At 36.2% G+C, this 24700-nt stretch overlaps 1 protein-coding gene across 2 annotated transcripts in view; it reads left to right on the top strand.

Moving 5' to 3' along the window:
• DGKH (diacylglycerol kinase eta) overlaps nt 1-24700 on the top strand; it is a 147287-nt gene that overhangs the window by 86161 nt on the left and 36426 nt on the right. The window contains exons 5-14 of one of the 2 annotated variants that reach the window (XM_072976318.1): nt 16-120; nt 377-509; nt 5472-5578; nt 6272-6397; nt 9928-10030; nt 11180-11339; nt 13740-13848; nt 13977-14116; nt 17635-17719; nt 22704-22789. In XM_072976318.1, the coding sequence (XP_072832419.1) occupies nt 16-120; nt 377-509; nt 5472-5578; nt 6272-6397; nt 9928-10030; nt 11180-11339; nt 13740-13848; nt 13977-14116; nt 17635-17719; nt 22704-22789 (1154 nt within the window). The remainder of the gene's footprint in view (nt 1-15; nt 121-376; nt 510-5471; nt 5579-6271; nt 6398-9927; nt 10031-11179; nt 11340-13739; nt 13849-13976; nt 14117-17634; nt 17720-22703; nt 22790-24700) is intronic. The other variant, XM_031684522.2, reaches the window with a different exon arrangement.

The following is a 24700-nucleotide window of genomic DNA, read 5'->3' as shown; positions in this document are numbered from 1 at the left end:
AATTATCCCCTTCAGATAATCACTCCATTCAGAAGACTAATGCTGTGTGCTGAGAACAGAAAAGAGATGGAGGATTGGATCAGCTCACTGAAGTCTGTACAGACCAGAGAACCTTACGAGGTACAGTAGCATCTCTCCTGTCGTCTCGTGTTCTTAGAGAATAAGTGTTAACCGTAGAACTAACGCCCTTCCCTACTAAAAACAGACATGTGTAGATTCATTCAGCAACTTGTTTAAACCTAATATTGATTTTTTTAATTTAAAGCAAAGAAATTATGATTTGAAATTTTAATCATAGTGATATACATTCCAAACGTGAAGCATCTCTAGTTCTGTTCTTTTGTTTGGCAAATCTGTGCTAACGTCTCATTTCTAGGTGGCCCAGTTTAATGTGGAACATTTCTCAGGGATGCATAACTGGTACGCCTGCTCCCATGCCCGACCCACTTTCTGCAATGTGTGCCGAGAGAGTCTCTCTGGAGTCACCTCCCATGGCCTGTCCTGCGAAGGTACAGTAGCATCCCCTGTGTCTTCTCCCCCATCACTGACCTTACCTAGGTACACAGCGCTGCCATTGGTATGTCAGTGATGTGAACAGAGAAATATCACAGGAGAACATTTCCTCGGGTGAAGCAGTAGCTGGGAGCATCTCAGTGGGACCATAGTGTTTTTTGTTTGTTTGGTTTGGTTTTTTTAAAATATACATTTTTTAATTAAAAATTTTTTAAATTAATTTAATATTGTATTATTTAATAATTTTATTTTGGCAGGGGGGTTATTAGGTTTGTTTTTTAGTTTTAGTTTTTAGAGGAGGTGCTGGGGATTGAACCCAAGACCTTGTGCTTGCTAAGCATGTACTCTACCACTTGAGCTATAATCTCCCCTGGGACAACAGTGTGTTAATTTTATTGTGGCTTGAAGTGGAGCTCTGCATTCATAGGACCAGCTTAGGAAATATTTCGGCTCAGTAAAAGGTAGCATAAGATCATTTGAAGGGAAGTATAAACCAAAATGTAATAATATTTCCCTCCTGAGGAACTAGCAATTACTGTTAAAGAAAATTCTTTAGACTTTTAGATCATCCTAATTTCCTAGTATTCCTTTTCTGTCTGGTTTAATTAGGGAGAAAAAACCTCCTCTGAGGACAGTATATTCCCTTTGGAGGAATTTCTGATTGTTAGTTGTATTGCATTGTTTGAAGTGTTTTCTTTTATTTCCTTTATGTTTAATTGAAATGGATGCCATCCTCTAAATTTCTTTAAAGTTCTCTGAAAATAAGGTTACGCTAGTGTTCTCATTAGGCTGTTGTTCTCATGTGGGTTAGTTTTGAATCTAAGAGCATTGACCACTTAAAAGAAATCCATTAATAACCACTGAGAGAAAACTCCTACCTTCTTTAGACTTACATAATTTAATACCTCAGTGATCTCATCAGTGGGTACTACTTTTTGAACTATATGTTTTTTCCTCTAATACAAAAAATTACTTTTTTCCTCTAATACAAAAAATTCTTAAGCAGTTTTGAATATAACTTTATAGTGATTAAATAATAAAACAGAAATAGAGTCACAATTTTCATTCATTTTTAATTATACAATCCGACATATATCAGTATTTGAACTGTTTAAGATGACACAACCTAGTGGGTAAGAATGGAACTCTGTAGCTAAACCCTCTGGGTTCAGGTTCCAGTTCCACCACTATTAACTGACCAGGAGAAGTAATTTAACCCTCTTAGTCTTTTTGTTTCCTCATCTGTAAAATGGGGATAATAGACGTTCATACCCCATAGAATACTGTGAGAATTAAATGAGAGAATACATACAATAAACTACTCTTCTAGTCAAATAAATTGTAGAAATTTGTAACTCTGTTCTATAAGAAATTCATCAAATCAATAATTACAGATTCCATAGTAGCCTGGTGCATTAAAATTCATGAAAATGAGAATTTGGAGGAAGCATTAACAATTTTTTTTTATATTTAAAGAATGATTGCAAAGATATAATTGGCCTTTATGACTAGTGATCTAAAAGGATTCCTGTAGCTCTGAGTCACTCTACTGGGGCTGTGAGATTATGGGGTCATTTTGAAGGTCTTTGTACTATTATCCTATGGTCTGTTATCCCCCAAATGCTCAAAACCATATCAGATCTAAGATACTCTGAGGTACCCTTCTGATTTGAGAGTTATGCATTATTAAATATACCTAATTGTTTAGAAATTGAAGATCATAGTGACACGGTGGAATATTTTTCTAAGCATTTTGAAAGAAAAATGAAAATTACAGTAGCTGGTAAGAATAGATAACTTCAGAGTCTTTAAATAAATGTGTTACACTGTTCTGTTAATAGTGAAGTCTTCCTGATGTTTTAAGTCTCAAATGTAGTATTTTTAAAATTATACTTTAGAGGAATATCTGTTAGTGTTTATTTTCTCTGCTGATAAAATATTTAAGTCTACAGCGTCTTGCCCGTTAGTATTTTTAGAACTATAGTGGAAGGTTTAAAAAAATCCCAAGGGTCTTATAAGTATATAAAAAAGTTCTCTTTTTATTTTATGAGACAGTAGTTATCTAGGATATTTTTATTGTAAACAAAGCTATACTTAAACTTTAGAACCCCCCTCGAAATCTGAATAAATGGCTCGTTTGATAAAATTAAGGGTTTATAATACAGGAAGCTTTAAACATTACAACAGATGCAAGAATACAGAAAAAAACTCGCTCAGCAATGACAATGAATAACATTGTATTAGGATGGAATCCAGCTTCCAGTGTATAAAGCCATCACTAAATTTACTTAATCTTTCTGCCCTTGTTTTCACAGTAAAAGGAATCTCTACTGATTTGTCTTCTAGGTTTGTGTTGAATAATAACTAAAATTATTATTTTAAAGCCTTGCATATATGAAATACATGAATGAGAAATAGAAGACAGAAATTATGTTTCATAAATAATCCCCTTAATCAATTGAGAATGTTAATTATAATTTCAGAGCTTAATTGTGCTTTACAGTTATTTAAACAGTAATTTAAGAATAAAAAGTTAAATGGTGATTTTTTTTTTGTCAGCAGTGTCAAATATCTCAACATGGGTACTTACGAATTTTTGTCTTAACCACTGTTGAACACTTATGTGGTAACGACTGAATATTGCAATAAAGAATCTTAATTTTATTACATACCAGTGTAATTTTGAAGTTCTGTGGTTTTGAAATAATGGCTTTACAAATCAGAAAAAAGTGCTTTATTTCAGAATAACTTCTTTGGAGAAAATTGATTGTCACCCAACCAAATTAAGATGCTTATTAATCATTTCCATTCCTTAGTGACCATAATTACAGTCCAGTTTGTTTTATTATTATCATTATATGTTATATTAAGCAACTTTTAATTCTCAAGGCTCATTACATGAAGCACTTTATTCTTACAAAAGTGATTTTTATTTTGAATGAGCTGTCCAATTTGTAATGGCAAAAATCTTCAAAAAGCCTCAAACTTATACTGTAACCTTCTTTATACTTCCTTCTTTGCCTGTTAGAAAATGCTTATTGACTGTTAATAGCAAGTACTTATTTTAAAAGTCTGCCCTTTTTTACTGCACATATTTAACAAAATTTACATATATGTACTGTTTATTGTTTCTAAGAACGTTTAGAGCTTTAGCTTTTTAAACTTACATAGTTAACAAAGGAATAAAGCCAACTACAAAATAAGAATTAATTCAAAAACATACATACACCCCTCTATTAACAGCAACATTATTTGTAATTGCCAAGACATGGAAGCACCCTAAGTGCACATCAGTAGATGAATGGATAAAGAAGATGCAGCATTCATATATGTAATGGAATACAACTCACCCGTAAGAAAGAAGGATATTTTGCCATTTACATTAACAAGCCTGCTTTTTAAAACTAAAACTAGGACCATGCTTTTGAGAAATACCATAACAGATGAAAACATTTAAATAGTTTAAAAGATTAAATAATTTAAAATAGTCAGTTGGAGCAAGACAGAGCAGGTCATGCTTAAGTTGTTTTTCAAACTAAGCTTTTTTCCTGTGGTGCTGTTGCTTTACACTGTTGTTTATCAGCAATAAAATTCAGTTGAAAATTTGTTTTCTATATGAAATCTGTGCTTGAGTCACAAAGTTATTCATAACAAAAATAGTATGATTTCCAGGAAAGAATTTATCACATACCCAAAAGAGCAGATGAGGGAAACATTTCCACCGTCTATAGGCTAATATTTTTTAAGGAAAAACCAGCTCCAATTAAGTGGCCATTTATCTATTGGCTATTCCTGATACCTGACGCATTCTAAACATTTGCCTATGGATTCCTTAGTTATTTCTCTTGATCCTTTCATTTTTGTGTTACATCAGATTAGGACAATTTAAAGAGAATGATGTGTTACCCATAACTTTGAATTTGTTACTTTAAATTTAAAAATCTGGTAGAAATTTTAAAAAATCACGTGAAAAAGAGTCACCTTACGTTTGGAATTTAACAACAGCTGCCTTATTACGTTTCTACTGCAAGGATCTCTACTATTAAATATTTATCTGAAAAGTCAGAAACTCATTAACATGAACACAGTATCCATTAACACTATATGGTGTCCCTAGAAGGGTGGATAAGCTTAGTAGTAGTCGCGTTCTGATTTTCATAAGCAAGGGTTAATTTTTCAAATAATCTCTGGTTAATTTGTTTTTTCCTGTGTGTGCTGCTTCTTTCTTGGTTGTTTCGTCTTATTTCTCTTTTGTAGACACCTTTTTGATAATGTGACTGGGGAGAATTAGTGATGCATGTAGCAAGAACATCACTTCATCATTCCTTTTTCTACGTTATCATGTAGTCATCCCAACAGCATACTTCTCAAAGTCAGTACCATCTCTGTGACCTCATCAACCGATTTCCGTGAAGCCTGGATATTTTCTTGACATACTTGCACTTTAAAGCTCCCCTGACTTACCCTGTTCTTTATCTTACTGATATTTTCAAACTTTTAGATATATATATGTATAGAAAAAAAGCAAATCTCAGACATGTACAGCTCGTTGGATTTTCACAAATTAAACGCGTTTTTGTAATTAACATCCAGATACCATAATTGGATGTTACCAGCACTCTTGTATTACTGAATTTTATTTTCTTCTCTGTGTGCGTGTGGTCCCCTCTCCTTAAAACTAATTCTTTTCGTATTCATCTCCTTTCTGTTCTTTTAAGAAGTAAGTGGAATCTCTTAGCAGCCTGTAGCTTGATAAAAGTGCCTCATATAACCCTAGCCCTGTTTGCTCTTGAGAATATTATGACTATTATTGAAGAGTAATGATAGAAACTTTAAAATATTGGTTTTTTTCCCACCCTGCCAGCCCTTTAAAATTTCATGCTGTGATTTCCTTTTATCATTGGTCCCAAAGTACATATTCCTTTAGCAATGGTTGACCTTTTTTTTTTTTTTCTTAGTGTGTAAATTCAAGGCTCACAAAAGGTGTGCAGTGAGGGCAACAAACAACTGCAAGTGGACGACTCTGGCCTCCATCGGGAAGGACATCATTGAGGACGAGGATGGAGTAAGCCCGTTCTGTCCCCATCTCTCCCCAGCACCTCCGCTCTGTCATTCTCTGCTCCTGTAGAAATTAAGAGGGAGCGTCTATTATTAAAGTTACGACAGAGTTAAGTGGGAGCATTTATTATTAGGATTCCATGGAAGGTTTTGGTTGATTGTGACTCTTTATTTTCAATTCAATCCTTCGTAGCTTCCTTCAGCTCTTAATTTTCGAGGGAAATTGTGTAAGGGCTTAGGAGTGGATGCTGTGCTGGGCTGGGCTTGAGGACAAGGACCCTTGTCTGGCCAACCAAGATATTCTCTAAGGTTCAGCTCAGCTGTTTACCAGCTGTTCACTCCTCAGACTTTGGGTTCTCCCCTCAACAGTGCCTCCGACCTTCAAAACCTTGCCTCCCTTCACCTTGCATGCAAATCTCTGATGACACTTCATAATCACTTTGTGATAATCCCCTTCCATGCCTTTCTTCTCAGCAAGACTACAAATCCCGAAGGGCGGGGCTTTAGTCTTAACTTATCGTTGTATTCCTACATTGCTCGGGACATAATAGATGCTCAGTAAATGTGGGGGAAGTGAATGCATGCTGTGAATGATACATACCGCTGATTCCAGAGAGTAAGAAATCATTGTCTGTCTTCCCTTGGATAATGATGTCCTCCACTGTCTTTGATTTGACTTCCCTTTCTTCCTGCTGCACAGGTGGCTATGCCCCACCAGTGGCTCGAGGGTAACTTGCCCGTGAGCGCCAAATGTGCCGTCTGTGACAAAACATGCGGCAGTGTTCTCCGTCTGCAAGATTGGAAATGCCTTTGGTGTAAAACGATGGTGAGAGTTTTAGAATTGTTTTCCATTTAGCTAGTTTCTTTTTGTAACTTTGGGCAGAGCTGAGAATCTGTGGCTGAGCAGAGCCTGGTAGCACACACCCCCACTGTAAGGTTCATCTCTTTTCAAGATGTGTTCCTCCCACTCTGTTTACTTTTGCCAGTGCCCTTTTGGCTCTCTCTCTATATTTCCTTTGTCTAAAACCTTCTTTCCCACAGTTTTATTATTTTTAATCATCTTTAGCCACCCTCAATGGTTTGCTGTTGTCAGCCTGTTGTATCACCTGTTGCACACAGAAAGCCACCAAAATTTGATTGACATGCAAAGTGTAATTTGGCTACCATGCTGTGTGTGCGCTCTGACAAAAAATACTGAGTTCAGTAGACCATCCACTGATATGATTTAAATTATAGGCATTTATGTTATATAAATAAGTAAATGTTTAAAACTTCTTTGCATGTGCAAGAAAGCGGTGAGACACACACAGAGCAAAACATGGAGCCAACATGGGGCAAGGAATGGTCCCATCTACGCCAGACTGGGTGAGGACTGGGCTTCCACGCTGCAGGTGGGCAGTCAGAGCAGGAACTCAGGGTGACCTCGTGCCCCTCCGAGGGTGCTGGGGGGCTCAAGACCGCAGGACGAGGAGGCAGTCGCTGTTTGAGTGCTCGCCTCAGCACTAGGTGATGCTGTCCGACTAGGTGGGTGACTACCTTGCTTTGGGGCTGAGTTGTTTGGTCTTGTTTTGCATCTTGGAAGTCAGTCCCTTTCCCCCCAACAAAAAGGTGGAAAACCTTTGCTTTTAATAAGTACGATGAAGATCAGCAAATGTGAGAGCTACATGTTCGATGTGTTGATTTCATAATCAATGAGATTGATCGCATACGTCACGGAGGAAAACTGCTACAATTTTTTAGTCAGGCTTGATAGGGAATCCTGTGTTTCTTTTTCATTTTTGAATCAAAAATGATTCTCTTCGTCCTCATGCTTCTGTTAATCATCATCAGTTTATTTCCGTGGAGGTTACTTTTTCTTTTATCCCATTTAATATAAAGACTGTATTAGATGTCGCTCTTTGGATTTTTGGTGCAGTCCTAACCCTGAAAACCCTTATGCCACTCCTTATTTTAAAGGAGTGCTCCTGCAAACAAGATTGAAAATTTAGATTCCATCTCACCTAAGATTTACTTTTTGCAGGGACAAACACTGATGTATGTATCTACCACCAATTTGATTAGTCTGCATATACTGAAGTCTGTTTTTCTACTTCTGGAAGCTCAGCTCTTCTCTTTTTTAAATTTTTAAATTTTTTATTGAAGTGTAGTTGATTTACAATGTTAGTTTCAGGTGTACAGCAAAGCGATTCAGTTATACATATACATACATATGTATTTTCAGTTTCTTTTCTATTATATGTTATTGTAAGAAATTGAATATAGTTCCCTGTGCTATACAATAGGTCCTTGTTGTTTATCTACCTTATATATAGTAATGCATATCTGTTAATCCCACACTCTCAATTTATCCCTCCCCACCCTTTAGTAATCATAGTTTACTTTCTATGTCCGTGAGTCTGTTTGTAAATAGAATTGATATCTTTTTTTGAAGATTCCACCAGTTAGAAATACCATATGATAGTTTTCTTTCTCTGTCTGACTTATTTCACTTAATATGATAATCTTAACCATCCATGTTGCTGCAAATGGCGTTATTTCATTCTTGTTTATGGCTGAGTAGTATTCCATTGTATAAATATACCACAACTTCTTTATCCAGTTACCTGTTGATGGACATTTAGGTTGTTTCCATGTCTTGGCTATTGTAAGTAGTGCTGCTATGAACATTGCGGTGCAGGTGTCTTTTCGAATTAGAGTTCCCTCCAGATATATGCCCAGGAGTGGGATTTAGAAAGGTACTATTTAAGTTGTCTTTACATGCAGTATATAGGTCTCTACTTGTGGTTAGTGAGTAGTTTTAAATTTTACTAATTTTAACAGTATAAGTTCACTAAGTTTTTTACTTGCTCATGCTACTCACTCCCACCTTTTAAAAATATCACAAATAGGGGAGAAGTGTTATTACAGGTTATGGAAGGAGAGGTATTCTGGAATGTCTTTGCCCTCTTTTTTTTCCTGGCTGACTTAAATATCACCTTGGTATGAAATCATTTCTGCCGCCCTGTGTCAGTCAGACGTGCAGGTTTCTGGACCACTATCACCTCTGTCACATTCTTCTTAACCTTGTACGTCTTACACTTTCATTTGTCTGTTAACATAGTATTTTGCCTTTAAAATACGAATTTCTAACAGCAGAAAATCTAGTGTCTAAACATAGTCATCTATGTTCAGAATGAACCAAAACCATAATTCCATAATCCTAAGAGTCAACTCCTGATTTTTCCAGCTGTTGTCCAGCCTCTGGACATAATTTTATCTTTTCTGTAAAAATAGTGAAGATACAATTTTATCTCTGCTTTTCTCATTTAGCATTGTTACAAATATTTTTCTGTTTTGATCTTTTTTAATTCTTTTTAAAACTATCTGTGCATGCTTCTTTTTTGAAAATCCATTTGGATTGTTAATCATTATAAGTCATCATAGGAAACTGCTCAAAATTAGGTCATTGGCAGAACAAGAATCACTATTAAATTTCAGTTACTTTCTCAGAAGTTTTGATAAATACGTGTTTAATTTATACACTAGTTTTCTAAAAGGACTAATGAAATAAAGCTATGTGAAATAAGTGCTTCATGAAATTTCTTCTTTCACTAATAAAACATTTAAAGGCTCTCTAGGTGAGAACATAAATCATTCTAAATTGCTTGGGTCCTACTTAATGTGTTAGCCTTGCTTGAGTGACGTTGAAACTTTTTTCCCTACAGAGTTAACACATTTGCTGAGTGCCTGTGATGTGTATCACTTAAGATGAGTGGGCAATGGTAGGACCCAATCCTTTTCCTTATAGAGCCAGAAGTCTAGCTGAGAAAATAGGCGTGGATGTACTTAAAAACTACAAAAACATGACAATGTTATAAAAGAGGTGTGGATAGAAAGTTATAAGATCACTGCAGAAAACAGCAGACACAGTAGAAATTGTGTTTACTTTCACTGAATTCTGTAAGAATTTTATAAGGTCAATGTCATCAGTTTTTCCTGTGGACAGTGATGACACATGCTGGTTCACTCCCCACCTCCCTCCCTTTCTCCCCTCCTCCCTTACCTCCCTTCCTCTGCACGCCTTTCCCCTCTCTTCCTCTCTCCTTGCCTCCACCAGGCATTCAGTGACTCCGGACTGCTTGCCTGAGACAATCATGGAAACAGGCTGCACGGGCCAAATCAAATTCCCATCTCTAACATGATTAGCTCATTCCTTCAAGGGATATTAAATATTGTGCCATTAAAGTAATATATGAGTTACTGAACATTTTGTGATGCACTTGATCCTCATTTATCAGTTCCTTCGATATCATTTATGCTGTAACAAAACAGTGATGTGTTTTTATGATTCTTGAAGGTTTCCTTCTTTGTTTTTAGGTACACACTGCCTGCAAAGATTTATACCATCCTGTTTGTCCACTTGGCCAATGTAAAGTGTCTGTCATACCTCCAATTGCACTAAACAGCACAGACTCTGATGGTATGTAGCAGTGGTGTAAGTATGTATAATTTGAGTGTATGAATGTTGATAAGTACATCTCTTTACCTAGAATAAATAGAACTTGATGTCTAGAAATTGGTTATTCTGGTCAGTTTTTACATAATAATTCTATTTCAGTTTATTTAATTTATAAAAGAACATTTTAAAATTGAGGTTTAACATAGCTATAACACAGTGGTGAAATTACATTGTATAAGATTTATAGATTTTACATTGAAGCAAATAAAGATCATTATTCTATAACAAAATGCAATCTGAAAAGGTTAATTTTTATAAGTGATTTTTTTTGTCCTCCAGCGTCGAAACTGCCCATTAGTGTAGCTCATATTTCAACTTGTTTTCCTACAATTTCAGCGCAGGAATTTGTATTCCTATAAATTCTCCCACTTTTTCCAGTATCTTACAGCTTAGTTGTAAGTACAGGAGAATACTTTTACAGCACTGGTTTGGGTTAGCATACTAATAACTTCCTTGTAAGCAAGCCAGATTACAAAATACTTTGATCATAAACCATCATTAATATTTTTCATCGATAAAGTGCCTTATGCTCTCCAAACTTTTTATATAAATTATGCCAATAGAGATTGTAAATATGAGGATATAAGCCACAGAAGATATGATAAACTTTAACTTGTGCTGTTAACAGCCCCCCCCATAATCCTGATATATCAAGATTCTGTTATTACTGTCAGGTTAAAAAATTTAAAAATATTTTCTAAGGCCTTCTCAAGGAGCAGTTAAAATATTTTGTAATACTGAATATGAACATGAATTCTTTAACAAATGTGAATTTATAGACTATGATTGATTTCTCTTAATGATTGAGTATTGTTAAGGCAGGTGGTCAGCCTTAAATTATCTATGATTAATACTTTTACCATCTTTGGTATGATTTTTCATTATAGACCATACTTTAGAAGATGTATTTTGTAGTCGTAGTATGTAAATAATAAGCCTATCTCCATTTGGAGGGCTAAATTTTAAGTTATTGTTAAAGTAATAAACAAGGTTCTTTATTTATGAATTTATCTTTTTTCCTGAAGTTTTGTTAATAATTTAAAAGAGAAAGCTATACATACTGATCTTGTACTGTGTTTTTGTTTGTTTGTTTGTTTGTTTGTTTTGCAGGTTTCTGTAGAGCAACGTTTTCATTCTGTGTTAGTCCTCTGTTGGTTTTTGTCAATTCTAAGAGTGGAGATAATCAGGGAGTAAAGTTTCTTCGTCGATTTAAACAGCTACTAAATCCGGCTCAGGTGTTTGATTTAATGAATGGAGGTCCTCATTTAGGGTAATGATTATTGACAAATCTCGTTTGAATGAAATGTTGCACTGATTGTGAAGTACGTTTGGCTTTTCAATTCACGAAAATTGTAGATTCAGCTAGACCTCTCTGTGTTGATCTTCCCATGCCTCCCTTTTTTTCAAAGCTCTAATTATAAATTTTAACACTACCATTTTGATATTTGTGTAACTTCCTTGTGTGCTGAAAATTCCAAAATTTGTTTAAAAATACTTTAGGATGTGTCCTACATCAAACAACACAGTTTGCTTAGCTCTACGAAAGAGCAACTTGTATAAATATAGACATACCAAAAATAACTTTAGAAAATGATTTGTATGGAAGGCTAGTATTGATTTTTATATAATACAAATTGTTGTTTAACCATAGCACAGATTTTGTAGTAGGTCTCAAGGACAGGTCCTTAAGGATTTCAGACTCAGTTTTCATAAATAACAAAAATAGTACTTTTGTTAATTGCTAGTTTCAAACTTTCTGGAATGTCATGTAACCTAAAATTGGGGGGGGGATTAAATATATTTTCAATGAGGGAAATGCCTTGAGGCATTTTGAGTACGTTGTTAGCACATATATATGATTTTCGTTGAACAGGTAATGTTGTGTCATCTGAACCAGGGACCTGCAATCTCCTTATGATTCACTGATGCCAACTCGGCTTTTCTCTTGAGCTCCACTGTCACCGTAATGCATGAACCCAGTAGAAATGGAGATTTTAGATATCAGTTCCTGAAAAGGCCTTTTGCATTTTGTGATTTAGCACTTTCCTGTCTTCTGTTTCTCTCCTCAGTCTCTCTATATGCCTCTTTTCACTTTTGTCCCTTCAGGGTCTTCCTTCTTGTTTCCATTACCTTTTTCTTGCTGTCTCAGGCCTTTCTGGTCCCATGGTGTTGGTCTTCTTCATTTAAGTCCAATTCCTTCCATATGTGCTTGTACGTCCCTTCTTTTCCCCTGTATGAGTCTGGGCACTTCCTCATCTGGCCTCTCTTCTCTCCTTTGTCACTTCCATTGATGGTTAGCTTTGTCTCCCTTGCTAGCACAATCTGTGTTATAATCCTTCATGGTTTTAATATCTTATATTCTTTTTTTTTATTGAAGTATAGTCAGTTACAATGTGTCAATTTCTGGTGTACAGCATGATGTCCCAGTCATGCATATACATACATATATTTGTTTTCATATTCTTTTTCACTGAAGATTATTATAAAATATTGAATATAGCTCCCTGTGCTATACAGAAGAAATCTGGATTTTTAAAATCTATTTTTATATATAGTGGCTAACATTTGCAAATCTCAGACTCCCAAATTTATCCCTTCCCACCCGTTTCCCCCCTGGTAACCATAAGATTGTTTACTATGTCTTTGAGTCTGTTTCTGTTTTGTAGATGAGTTTGTGAGTACTCTTTTTCTCTCTTTTTTGTTTTTTTAGATTCCATATATAACTGATATATGGTATTTTTCTTTCTCTTTCTGGCTTACTTCACTTAGAATGACAAGCTCTAGGTCCATCAATGTTGCTGCAGCAAATGGCATTATTTTATTCTTTTTTATGGCTGAGTAGTATTCCATTGTATAAATATACCACAACTTCTTTATCCAGTCATCTGTCGATGGACATTTAGGTTGGTTCCATGTCTTGGCTATTGTAAATGGTGCTGCTATGGACATTGGGGTGCATGTATCTAATACTTTATATTCTTGACATTTACTTTTTCCACCCACCCCTTAAGATTCGAAGGCACTCCGTTTGTGAAACTTCTTGATAGTGTCTCCGTAACATATTTTTTTGATTTCTTACAAAGTTGAGGTGTACCAAGGTCCATTCAGGAGGTGAGAAGTGTCAAAAGTTGAGATGAAGGAAGACAGAAGTAAAATGATGGACCTGAGACTAGGAGAAGAGGAAGAGAAAAAGCAACTAGAAGTATGACAGGGGTACACCAGTGAGGTTGGTGGGTCTCTGGAACTGCCCCAAAGGCCACCTCAGAGCATCAGTGCCCTGGGATCCCTGCCCTCGTTTGTAATATGCTGCTTATGGAAATAACATATCCTTATGAGGGAAAGAGAAAAATCACCCCCTTTACCATTTTGTATCACTTACCTTTCATTCTCTTTCCTGGGTTCTGCTGCTTTTTCATTTTCTCGTTTCTCACTCCCCTATCCTCCTAATTTATCTCCATTTCTACTTATATTCTCCTTTCCTCTTTATGATTAAGACGTTTTCTTGAGTTAAACATTGCGCTCAAAGTAATTTCTGTAGTATAATTCACATTAAGTAAGAATTCTCATATTTAACCTGAACGTGAATACCAATAAATAACAGAATGACTGAGAATTGGGGAAAGTGGTTTTTAATCTATTTATACTTAAATAAAATACTTCTTGCTTTCAGTTTAAGATTGTTCCAGAAGTTTGACAATTTCCGGATTCTCGTTTGTGGAGGAGATGGAAGTGTAGGTTGGGTTTTGTCAGAAATTGATAAACTCAACTTGAATAAACAGGCAAGTGCTCATTCTTTTCATTGCTAGTTAACATGAATGTGTCCTAATCTAGTAACCCAAGAGGTGCAGAAATGACATAGTCCCTGTGTCTCAACTTGTCTGAGGTCTTCTGTGGGGCTCTCTTTCAGTGTCAGCTGGGAGTCCTGCCTCTGGGTACAGGAAATGACCTGGCTCGGGTTCTTGGCTGGGGAGGTTCATATGATGATGACACCCAACTTCCACAGATACTGGAGAAGCTGGAACGAGCCAGTACCAAAATGCTGGACAGGTAATAATAACAAATTCTCTTCTAAAACTAGGTGGAAAGTGGCATACTGACACCCTTTTAAAAAATATTTTATTTACTTATTGCTGTATTATTTAAATATTTTATTTTGGCGGGAGGGAGGTAATTAGATTTGTTTATTTTTAGCAGAGGTACTGGGGATTGAACCCAGGACCTTGTTCATACTAAGCACACGCTCTACCAACTTGAGCTATACCCTCCCCAACCCATATCCTGTTTTGATAATTAAAGTTTTACTGACAGTAAGCCCATGAAGGCAGAGACTTCTCATCCTTGCCCACCCCTGAGATCTAGAACAGAGCCTGGCACAGAATAAACACTCAAAAAATATGTTTGGGAGTGAATGAATGAATTGTAGAAACAAACAGAAGAAAAAAACCAAACAACCTGAGAAAATTGGTTTAATGAACCTATTATTTTAAAGATAGAGGCTATGTTGATAGTAATTACCTTTAACTGATATTTGGGTCAAAAATCTTAAATGGTTAATGAGGGCAGGAGGGAGTACGTCTGATGAGTAGAATGAAGGCCCCATCATCTTCTGGTTTCATTAAAACTAAGAATGACACATAAACTTTAGATACGTTAGAACATCTCTTCTTAATTATACATATTGAGGAGGAACTGAACCAGTAAAATACGAAATACTAGAAGAAAATATCCTTTCCCAGGGACAGGGAAGCATTAGGAAGACAGCTTCATATGAAGGAACCATCACCGTGTTTACTGGATCCTTGATCGCGTCTTCTTAACTGCTTCCTCTCTAAATACCCCACGTATAAAAAAGGCACCACAGGGTGTGAATGCTGAGTGCTGTGGAGGGGGCATTTAGAACTGGGGTGTGGGGAGCAGTCAGGACACAGTAAGCAGTCACCTCCAGCATCAGTAGAAGGCGAATGTCAAGATCTCATAACCTTGAGCTCACATGAATCAAAACAACTTTGATAGGATTAGCCATCTGTGGAACTCTTCCCGAAAATAACAAAATCTCATCAGGGAGCCACCAATCTAAAATGTAATTACTCTAAAATAAGCTATAACCTAATTAATTGTAACCTCGCCTGTCATAAGGTAATGCTGTCACGGCTGATTCTTTGGCTGACAGAATATTTTAAAAGAAAGCTGGGTGTTCATCTGTGTTTGTCCAAAACGAGTCATGAGAAGGGTCCCCCAGTAGTTTGGGAGCAGAAAGTGGACTCGGTATCCAGTCTTTGAAGGAGGCTGGAGGTGATTTCCCAGACAACTGTCCAATTCAGTGCTTTCCAAACCACACAAGGTATTTTAAATGGCTTTTCGTTGTCAATTTAAATACCACTCTTCCCCACATCCTTGGAAACGCTCTGAGGCATTTCCTCTGCTCTGAGTGTGTGCTTTCCCTCGTATGTTATAAAAATTAACTTCTCCAGGTGGTTAGACTAGAAATAGTACCCCATGGTTAAATTCCTTAATTCAGACCTTCAAAAAAAAAAAAAAGAAAGACATACACACAAGAAAAAAAAAATCAAAGGGGATTGAAAAGCCTAGGACTGTTGTCAGAAGCACAGAAATATTTTGTTCTTATGTTTTCTTTATTAATTTAAGAATATGATTTGTAAAGACCAGGTGAAAAAAATGAATGTTCCATAATATTCCACACCCTAGAAGCTTTTTTATATGTATTAATTCATTTGATCGATCTTCAAAACGACACTGTGGTTTTGGCTAAGAAAAGCATTATTATGACTGTTTTACAAAGACGAAAACTGAGTCTTGTGGAGACCATGGGAGGAAGGAATGACTGATAATTTTTGTCCACCTGGCACTTCATCTCGTTTAATTCTCACTACACACTTAGAGATGGCTAATATTTTATCATCTCCATCTTACAGATAAAAAGGCTTAGGAAGATTTTATATTATTGGTGTCACATAGCTAAATAAGTGGTTGAATTGGCTCTCTAAACCCCAGTCCAGACTCTGCTTCCCAGGGGCTTTGCTCAACGCCACACTCTCTTTTTAATGCACGTGCTCACCAAATGGGTCCTTACCTTCTGGCGTCCAATAGGCAATAGCTGGTACCAGAAGGCATCCCTTCCTGATTCCTGCTGCCACTTGATCTTGTTCCTTCTGCCCCAGCCATTACCTGTCAAGGGAAGAAGGTTAGCGTGGAAGGTGCAAGGAACTTAAGACGTGTGGGTGGATTTCTTTCCCATTTCTTTAACTGTCCTTTAACCCGAGGAGTATTTCCAGCTCTCTGGGACTTGACTATCATGTTTCCAATTGTGAGTTTCCCTATTTGAAGTTTACAAAGTGTAATTATTTTATTTGTTCCCAGTATTACATCTGTTCTCTGCACTTAAATATGAGCTTTATTAGGGAAATTTTACTCAATTTTGTATTTGCAGACTCTGGAATACTGTCTGTCACTTTGAGACGTTCAGTACATATCTGTGGCATGGATGAACAAATGAATGGCTTTTTGTGATCAAATATCTATCTAGAGTATATTCATGTCAAGAGTTGAGTAGTAGCTATACTCAACTATTTAATTTACACATCTTAATATATATAACCTATGTCTTTTGGGGAATTTTCTCAGAATTTTCGTTTTTATGCAAAGACATTAGTCTGAATGATATACTAGTTTCTGTTTAAATACTGATGCTAACCTTGGGATTTTCCTCCAGGTTCTATCACTGGCTTCCACTGTGATGTGCTTTTCTTAAAATTCATATGTCACAGTTCTGCTTTTGTTATGCTTTGTGTCTTGGAAAAATCTTTAACCACAAACTGTTACAGACATTGATAGTGTCCTTTCCCAAATATCCTTCCCCAATCTTGAATTATGATTTTAGATAGAAGACTGGATTTATCTGGAGTTGACTGCTCTTCTCTAACACCAAACGATTCAATGTCTGGTCTGACATTAATATTTACAGCCAATTGAAATACATGTGCTTCAATGACATATTATTTCTATTAACAGTTTCCTCTCAATCCCACACTTGCTTTCTTAATGTAAGAAGGGAGATTTAGCTGATTTTCATTTCATGGATTTATAAGCTGACTGGGCAAGACTGTTACATCAGAATGATTTACTTTTCATAGGTCATATGCATTTGTTTAATCTAGGACACTGTTTTAGAATTTCAGGCTGTGACCCATAGTTAGAAACTGCAGTGAGCATTATTTAAAAAGTGAACCAGAAAGGAATACAAGTCAGAATGCATTGCACCCAGTGAGGAGGGGAGATGTTGTTACATCTGTGCATTTCTCTCTGTGGGCCACGGCCTTAACATATTGGGAGGTCATTAGAGAATTGGTAAGATATGGAAATCATAGGCTGTGAATTCAGCATCTCATGAGATTACCAAAACTCCATCTCTTCCCATATTTGGTTGCTTTAGAATGCAGTAAACCATAGTTCATGAGTAGATGTGCACATATGTGTGTTTGAGGTGAGAACAAAGTCAGTTTATTAAATTTTAAAGGAATCTTAGACCAAAGTTCTTCTCCTTTCAGGTGGAGTATAATGACCTATGAACTCAAATTGCCACCAAAGTCTTCTCTACTTTCAGAACCTCCAGAAGCATCTGAAGAATTTTATGTAAGACTTTAATCCTTTACGTATTTATCATTTGAAAGTGGGGGTGAGGGTCTTGAGCAGTTAAAAAAAAACCTTACAAGATATGGTAGCATGTTTACTTAATTGTAGCTTTTTTTGAATTTGAAGTTTGGTCTCATTGACTGCTTCTAGTCCTCTCCCCCAGAGGAAAGAATTCTTATTACTGTGTGGGCTAGAGTCCTCCCAGGACACCCACCCTGGGCGTGGGAATTCAGCCACGTCACTCGCCCTCATGGGCTTCCGTTAACTCATCCGGAGAGGAGGCCACATGTTGTGAGGATTACAGGAGGTGATGAGTGTGTGGAAAGTACCAGGCGTGCAAGATCCGGTGCTCCCACCCCTGATCGTTTATTCCCCCACCCGCTGCTTCCTCTCATCCACAGGGCTCCGGGGAAGCCGGCTGATGCCGGGTTCCTGTTAGCTTTTACTCATCTTCTGCTTCAGCCTGATTATCAGGTGGTCGCCCCACTCCCTTAAATAATCCCCAAACGCATCAGTACTTGTACCCATAATGTTGTAGTGTTTCTCTCCTCCTGCCTCGCCTGCTGTGTGGAGGGTGCATCGGAGCAGGTCTCTAGGTGAAGCCTGTTTATCAAGATCAACCAAGGAAGACAGTGCCCTTCATTCATTCCATCCCTGCTACAGACCATTAATAACTTAGTTTTCTTACCTCCCTAAAGATTCGGCATTCTGATTCAGTCTCAAAGTACTGGAGACTTAAGACAGAGCCTGATTTTCAAAGGATTATTCGCAGACTCACTAAGACCATTTGAGCTATGAGAGCTTCTTTTTCCCTCTAGGAAAATGCATCTGTTTCTTTTACAGTGGAAATCTTTGCCACTAAGAAAATTATGAACTTGTCGAAACTAAGGAATGATTACCAGAAACGTGGGGTATTCCTTAAAGAAGCTAATTGTGTTTAAATTTTTTTCCCTGATTTAAAAGTAGCAACAACTGCTTCTAAAAAATTTGGAAAACACAAAAATACATCAAAAAGAAAATTCAAAGTTTACCTATAGCCCTGCCACTTAGAGATAATTACTATTAAAGATTAGTATAGTTACTGCTTTATTTCCAGCAACATTTTTGTTTATTAATAGTATTTTATCCAACTAGAAACATAATATTTTTTATAGGAACCAATCTTTTTTCTTAATAGTATTTTTTTGAATGTTATTAATTTTGTCTCCAAAGAGACAAAAGAGGAGGATTCTTTTGCACTATTTACTTCAAAAATATATATTTCCTAGCATATAAAATGAAGGTAGACAATTTTGACTTTTATCACATATGTGATCACTAACTGTGAGATACAATGGTAACTACACAGAAGGAAGCTTTTTTTTTTTTAGTATAAAAAGGTTTTAATGGAACTTCATTTAGTTTGGTTTCTTTTTAAAATATTTTATCACATGGGGATAGCATGCCTTGATTACAGGTTAAAAGAGTGTGGCATCATTCTGATTTCGCCTTGAAAACTACAGTAAAAGATTTCTTCTCTCTTCTTAGGCTCAACCTAATTTTCGAGCTTACATTTTTTTAAAGAAAATATCTATTTCGGGTTCCTTTATGCGTGACTGTGAAATTATTATTGTTTTTCCAGTTTTCCTTAAAAAGACACAAAATGTAGTTGATTTTCCTATCTTATTAACTGTTAGCTTTCCCCTGGCGCTGTAGAATTACAGAGCTTAAGAAATTGTGACGGTTTTACTGATTAATTCCTGATGGCCATAATTAAGTGATCCTATTTGCTGTTGTACTTTTTACACATTGGAAGAATAGGGAGTCCATGATTTCTTTCAGTAGCAATGACGGTATCATTGTCCAGTCTGATTCTAAGGTTTGCGATACATACAGTGCCCAAAGGCTCACAGTTAGTTATTTAAGAATGAAGTAAGATATTATTTTTTTCTTTTAATTTATGTGTATTATTTTTCTCAAATGGTTATGAAGTTGTTAGGGCATAAATACTTATTAATTTGTTCAGACTTAACTACTTTTAAGTATTTCTTTTACCCTAGGGGCACTGTGACAAAATTATTAAGACACTGATGATGCCATGAGCCTAGAAAGTTTGGGAATCTCTGGTCTAGTGGGAGGGACAGATAGGAAAAGATCAGCAATGTTTAAGTTATTTTCAGGGTGTAATCGCCACACAGAAGAGAGGGTTCTCAGCCTGGCAAGTTCAGTGAAGTGTTTACAGAGGAGGTTGTGCCTAAACCAGGTTTTCAGCACAAAACAGAGAAGGAGGAATTAGCCAGTTGAAAAAGAGCATTCCGCAGAGCTTGATAGTAAGGCTCTTGGTACATCTGGGATGCTACGAGTAATTCTGTAGAGTTAGAGCTTACGGTGCAAGGGAAGAGCATCAAAAGACAGGGCAGAGTTGAGGAAAGAAGAGTTTGGATCATGGAGAGTCTTAAGAATTACGGAAGCTCTTGCCTGTTAGCTGAAGAGTTTTGACTTTCTAAGAACACTGAGACATGTTAAGTGGGGATGTGGCATGATTAGATTTGCACTTTAGAAAAAAATCACTGTGCTGTGAAGTGGAGAATGATCTGAAAAAGGGTAGGAGAGACAGAGGAAGCCCAACCGGGCGGCTGTTAAAATGATGTACTTGAGAAATGATGAAATTTGCATTTGACAAATACAGTTAAGCATAGACCAAGACTTGCTTGGTCAGCGAGTGGGGGACAACAGTACAACGGGGTAGGACCCGTCCTCACCGCTGGGCCCCTCGCTTGTCTGCAACTCTTTAGCTGTGGGTCTTAGGCAAATCACTCCACTCACCCAAGCCTTAGGTTTCGCGGCCATAAAACAAGATAATCAATGGGATAAATACATAGAGTAGTCAGTCACAGTGCCTGGTACACGATAAAAAATGTCAACTATTATCATTACTTCCTAATACTGCTAAGTGACTCCATAATCGTTTTGTAAGTGACATCCATAGTTTTATCCTTGGATGTGGAGGTTATTTCATTTTCCTCTGGAAGAGGTTATATTCATTGCCTTTGGTTATTTTTAATGGACAAAAACTTGGATTTTTAAATTTAAATTCAAACGGAATTAATGATAGTTGTTCCCTACCTTCTTAGGCTTTTTGACAATCTACCCTGTAGGAAAAAAAAAAAAGGTCAATTTGTTGGAAGAATATTTTCTTTTTTGCTCTTTTAGAAGATATATTTTTATTTTTTTCTAATCTGAACTGTAAAGGTGTAGTTTTTAATGTTTAGACCAGGGATCAGTAAGTGGATTTGTGAGTCAATACAATATTCTGTGAAACTTCGAGTTTCCTCCCTCCTCTCCTTTCTTTCATGTGAAATTTCTTTTCCATACGTGGTCTGCCTTTGAAGGACAAAAGATAGACGCTTAAAAGAGTAGGACAGTGATTAGCCACTGGTGGCCCTGGATGTAAATCAGGACTAAGATCCCTTTGGGAAGAGGGTAGTCAGGAAGGCTTTGTGGGATGGGGGAATGTCGGTAATTGAATCTTCATTTAAGTCTGAATAAACTGCTGCAGATTGATAAAAAGCAATGAAAATGCGTCAAGTAGGAGGGTAAGGGAGCCCAGCTTGAATCGAGCAGATGGCTTATTCTGGGCATTTTTGAGCTGTGTGACATGGAATATAGTTGAGGCAAACATGATGGACAGCTCTGAGTATGAGGCTGTTTAATTTTTGTGCGCGTTTTTACACATTAAAAAATGTGTTCTTTAAACAGCATGTTACCATTTGAGTCAAACAGATAAGGGGGTATGGGGCTCCTTTAGCATTTTGATTATTAAATTATTTGAGAGAAATATTTACTTATGTGATTGTATGACATGCATTCAGCATTTTTTAAAATTTTTGTTGAATTGTACATACAGAAAGGTGCACATATCATAAACATACAGTTTGATAAATTTCCACAAACTAAATGAACCCATGTAATCAATACCCAGACACAAGGCAGCATTACCAGTACCCTCAAACCCCCTTTTCATTCACCACCCCCACCTCCCACCCCAGTAACCACTAGCCTGGCTTCTAACAGCATAGATTAATTTTGTCTGTTTTTGTATTTTATAAAATAGAATCATTTTGTATGTATACACTTCTTTGTCTCTGAATTCTTTCCCTAAATATTATGTCTATGAGATCCATAGTGACACGTCATGCATTCTCATTGCCCTATAGAATTCCGTTGCATGAGTATATTACAGTTTGTTATCCATTCTACTATTGATTGGATGCTGCTATGAACATTCTAGTTCCTGTCTGGCGGTGCAGGCACTCTGCCCTTCTTTTGGGTATAGATGTAGAATTGCTGAGTCCTACACTATTATGCATACATTCAGCTTTAATAGAGACCACCCAACAGCTTTCTGGAGTGTTGTATCAATTTGCACCCCCACCAGCAGTGTATGAGAAGCCTGTGTCTCCACAGCCTTGCCAGCACTTGGCATATTCTAGCCATCATTGTTGTTTTCGTGTTAGCTGTTCTGCAGGGACGTAGTGGTACTGTTTTAGTTTCTGTTTGCCTGATGGCTGATGAGGTTGGTCACCGTTTCATCTGCTTATGGACCATGTGTATATCTTCCTCTTTAAATTTCTAGTCTTTTGCCCATTTTTATTAGGTTGTCTGGCTTTTGTTTTTTGTACTAACCTATATTACAGGAGTATTTTTTTTTCTATATTTTCAGCTATTTGACATTAACAAAATTTTTAATGGAGTTTGTGAATTTTTCTGAGACTCTGAAATAAGAATTCCAGAAACTAAGATCCTTTCCTAGAAAGGAAATATTTATCTATTTTGTAGAATGACTCTTTCATATATATTATGTATTTCATTAGAGCCATTTATATTTCATTATAGCCATTGCCCTGTATCACATGTTATAAATAGTCCCATTTTCGAGGCAAAAATAACTGAGTTGTATAAATGCCAGCAACAATAATACAGTGTAGGTTTTTTATTTTTTCAGATGACAATTTATGAAGACTCGGTCGCAGCTCATCTTACAAAAATCCTCAATTCTGATGAACATGCAGTGGTCATATCATCTGCCAAGTGAGTTTTGGAACTTAAGCCATGAAGTAGTTATATGGTGACAATGAAAGGAATGCTGCTTCCTACCACTTGTGTCACTTCTTTGTGATTTTGCCCCCAAATCTCTGCAAAGTAGGTTGTAGAATTAGTTTTACTAAATTTGCACTGGTTTTTAAAAAGTCACTTTAGCATCTTATCTGCAGTTGAGTATATTTAGAGAGTATTTCTTGAAGCTAAATTTGAAACCTTTTTGTCAAAAAGGTGTAATTAAATGTTGAGAGTTTAATTAATCTAGTTCCTATTTTAAAGAAACACTTCTGATTAATTATAATATAAAAAACACATTTTACTATAATTCATTATTTCTGTAAACACTACTATCTAGGAACTCTTTCCATCAGGAAAAGGGAAATGATGGGAGTTTTCAAAATGGCATTTCTCAGCATATTTAAATTATGTAATTATATTTTAATTCAAAGTTATCAGATTCAAAGTTATCATGATCCCATACATGGAGCCAAAGCTACTTGATTTTATTATCCCAAATGTTGCCTGGCTGGAACTTAGCGTTTAGTCCTGAAGCATCCTATCCTGCTGTCATGAGAACTGAAATGTCAAGTATGGAAGAGAAACTCACTAAAATTTTCAACTGATAAGCAAAAGTAAGAGTGTGGTCTAGGATTCTGGCTTAGCAAGCAAATATTACTGATATATAGAAAGAGGAGAGAGACAAGAAGAAAAGAAAGGGAGTGGGGAAGTAGTGGAGGAGAAAATACACAAACTTCAGTATGTTATACACTTAATTTCCAAAGAAGTCCTGGGAAGACAAGAGAAATCATTATAAACCAATTTGCTTGTGAAAAAAGTGCAAACGTAGTGACTGTTGTTTGCCATGCCATAACCCCCAGGAACAGGAGGCAGGACTGGGCAATAGGAAGAGAGTTGAACAGCGTAAGACAAGGGAAGCACATTGTTGCCCAGACTGATGGGCTCCAGACGCTCTTTGTTTGATGGCAGTACTGTGGGCGGGTTTTTTGCTTGATGCCACGGTTGAGTATTTCTTTCTTAGTGGTAACTGCTTTATGGGGAAATGTACAAATCTCCAGTTTGTCCCAGGCTTTAGCATTCCCTATTGTCTTTCTCATCTTGGGCTGAATTCATGTACTTCCTTAGGTACCTAAGCTGCTTCTACGAGGAAGACATTTACATTTGCTGTCCCCGCCCCAGGAGTCAAAATTCTTTTTTATAGGACATTTTAGAGGACATTGCTAGAAGAGACAGAAAGTCGAAATGGAACCTTTTAAAAGAATAACAAATTACAGAATGATTCTTAAGTAAATATTTTATCTGACTACCTTTCTTGGTTCAAATGTTAGCAAAGCCTTAATATTGGCCTTGGTGTGTTTAATGTGTTTGATTACTGCCTCTTACATTTTGTATATTTTTTCCTTTTATTTTTTAACTAAGATTATAATTGATTTATAACATTGTCTTTTTTTGAATAAAATTTTATGCAGAATCCCAATATCAAAAATAAACAAATTCTATTTTGTTGGCATTAATAAATTGGATAGGATTCAATTATTAGTTATTTATGAGGAAAAATAAGCAATAAGGTTATAGGTGACAGTTATAGTTTTATATTTGATGCAGTTTCCAATTATTTCTGTATTTTAATTATTTCTATATTATATTTTGTCATGGTTGTAAGGATGCCATTTTTATTTAATTGAAGATAATTTCCTTGCAACCATGTATCCAAAATAAAACACAAATAACTGGAAACTACATTGAATATAGTGTAAGATTTGCACAAAAATAATGAATTCTAACGTGAAAGCTAATATATTTATATTGTTTTTCTCTAATATCTCTAAAGATTTAAGAGCATTTTAAAATTCTATTCTCTATTTCTAAATGAATTTTGCATCA

Source organism: Vicugna pacos, chromosome 14, assembly GCF_048564905.1.
Source record: "Vicugna pacos chromosome 14, VicPac4, whole genome shotgun sequence".
NCBI lineage: Eukaryota > Metazoa > Chordata > Mammalia > Artiodactyla > Camelidae > Vicugna > Vicugna pacos.
The sequence above is the reverse complement of the archived record's forward strand: the minus strand, read 5'-3'. Positions and strand labels throughout refer to the sequence as shown.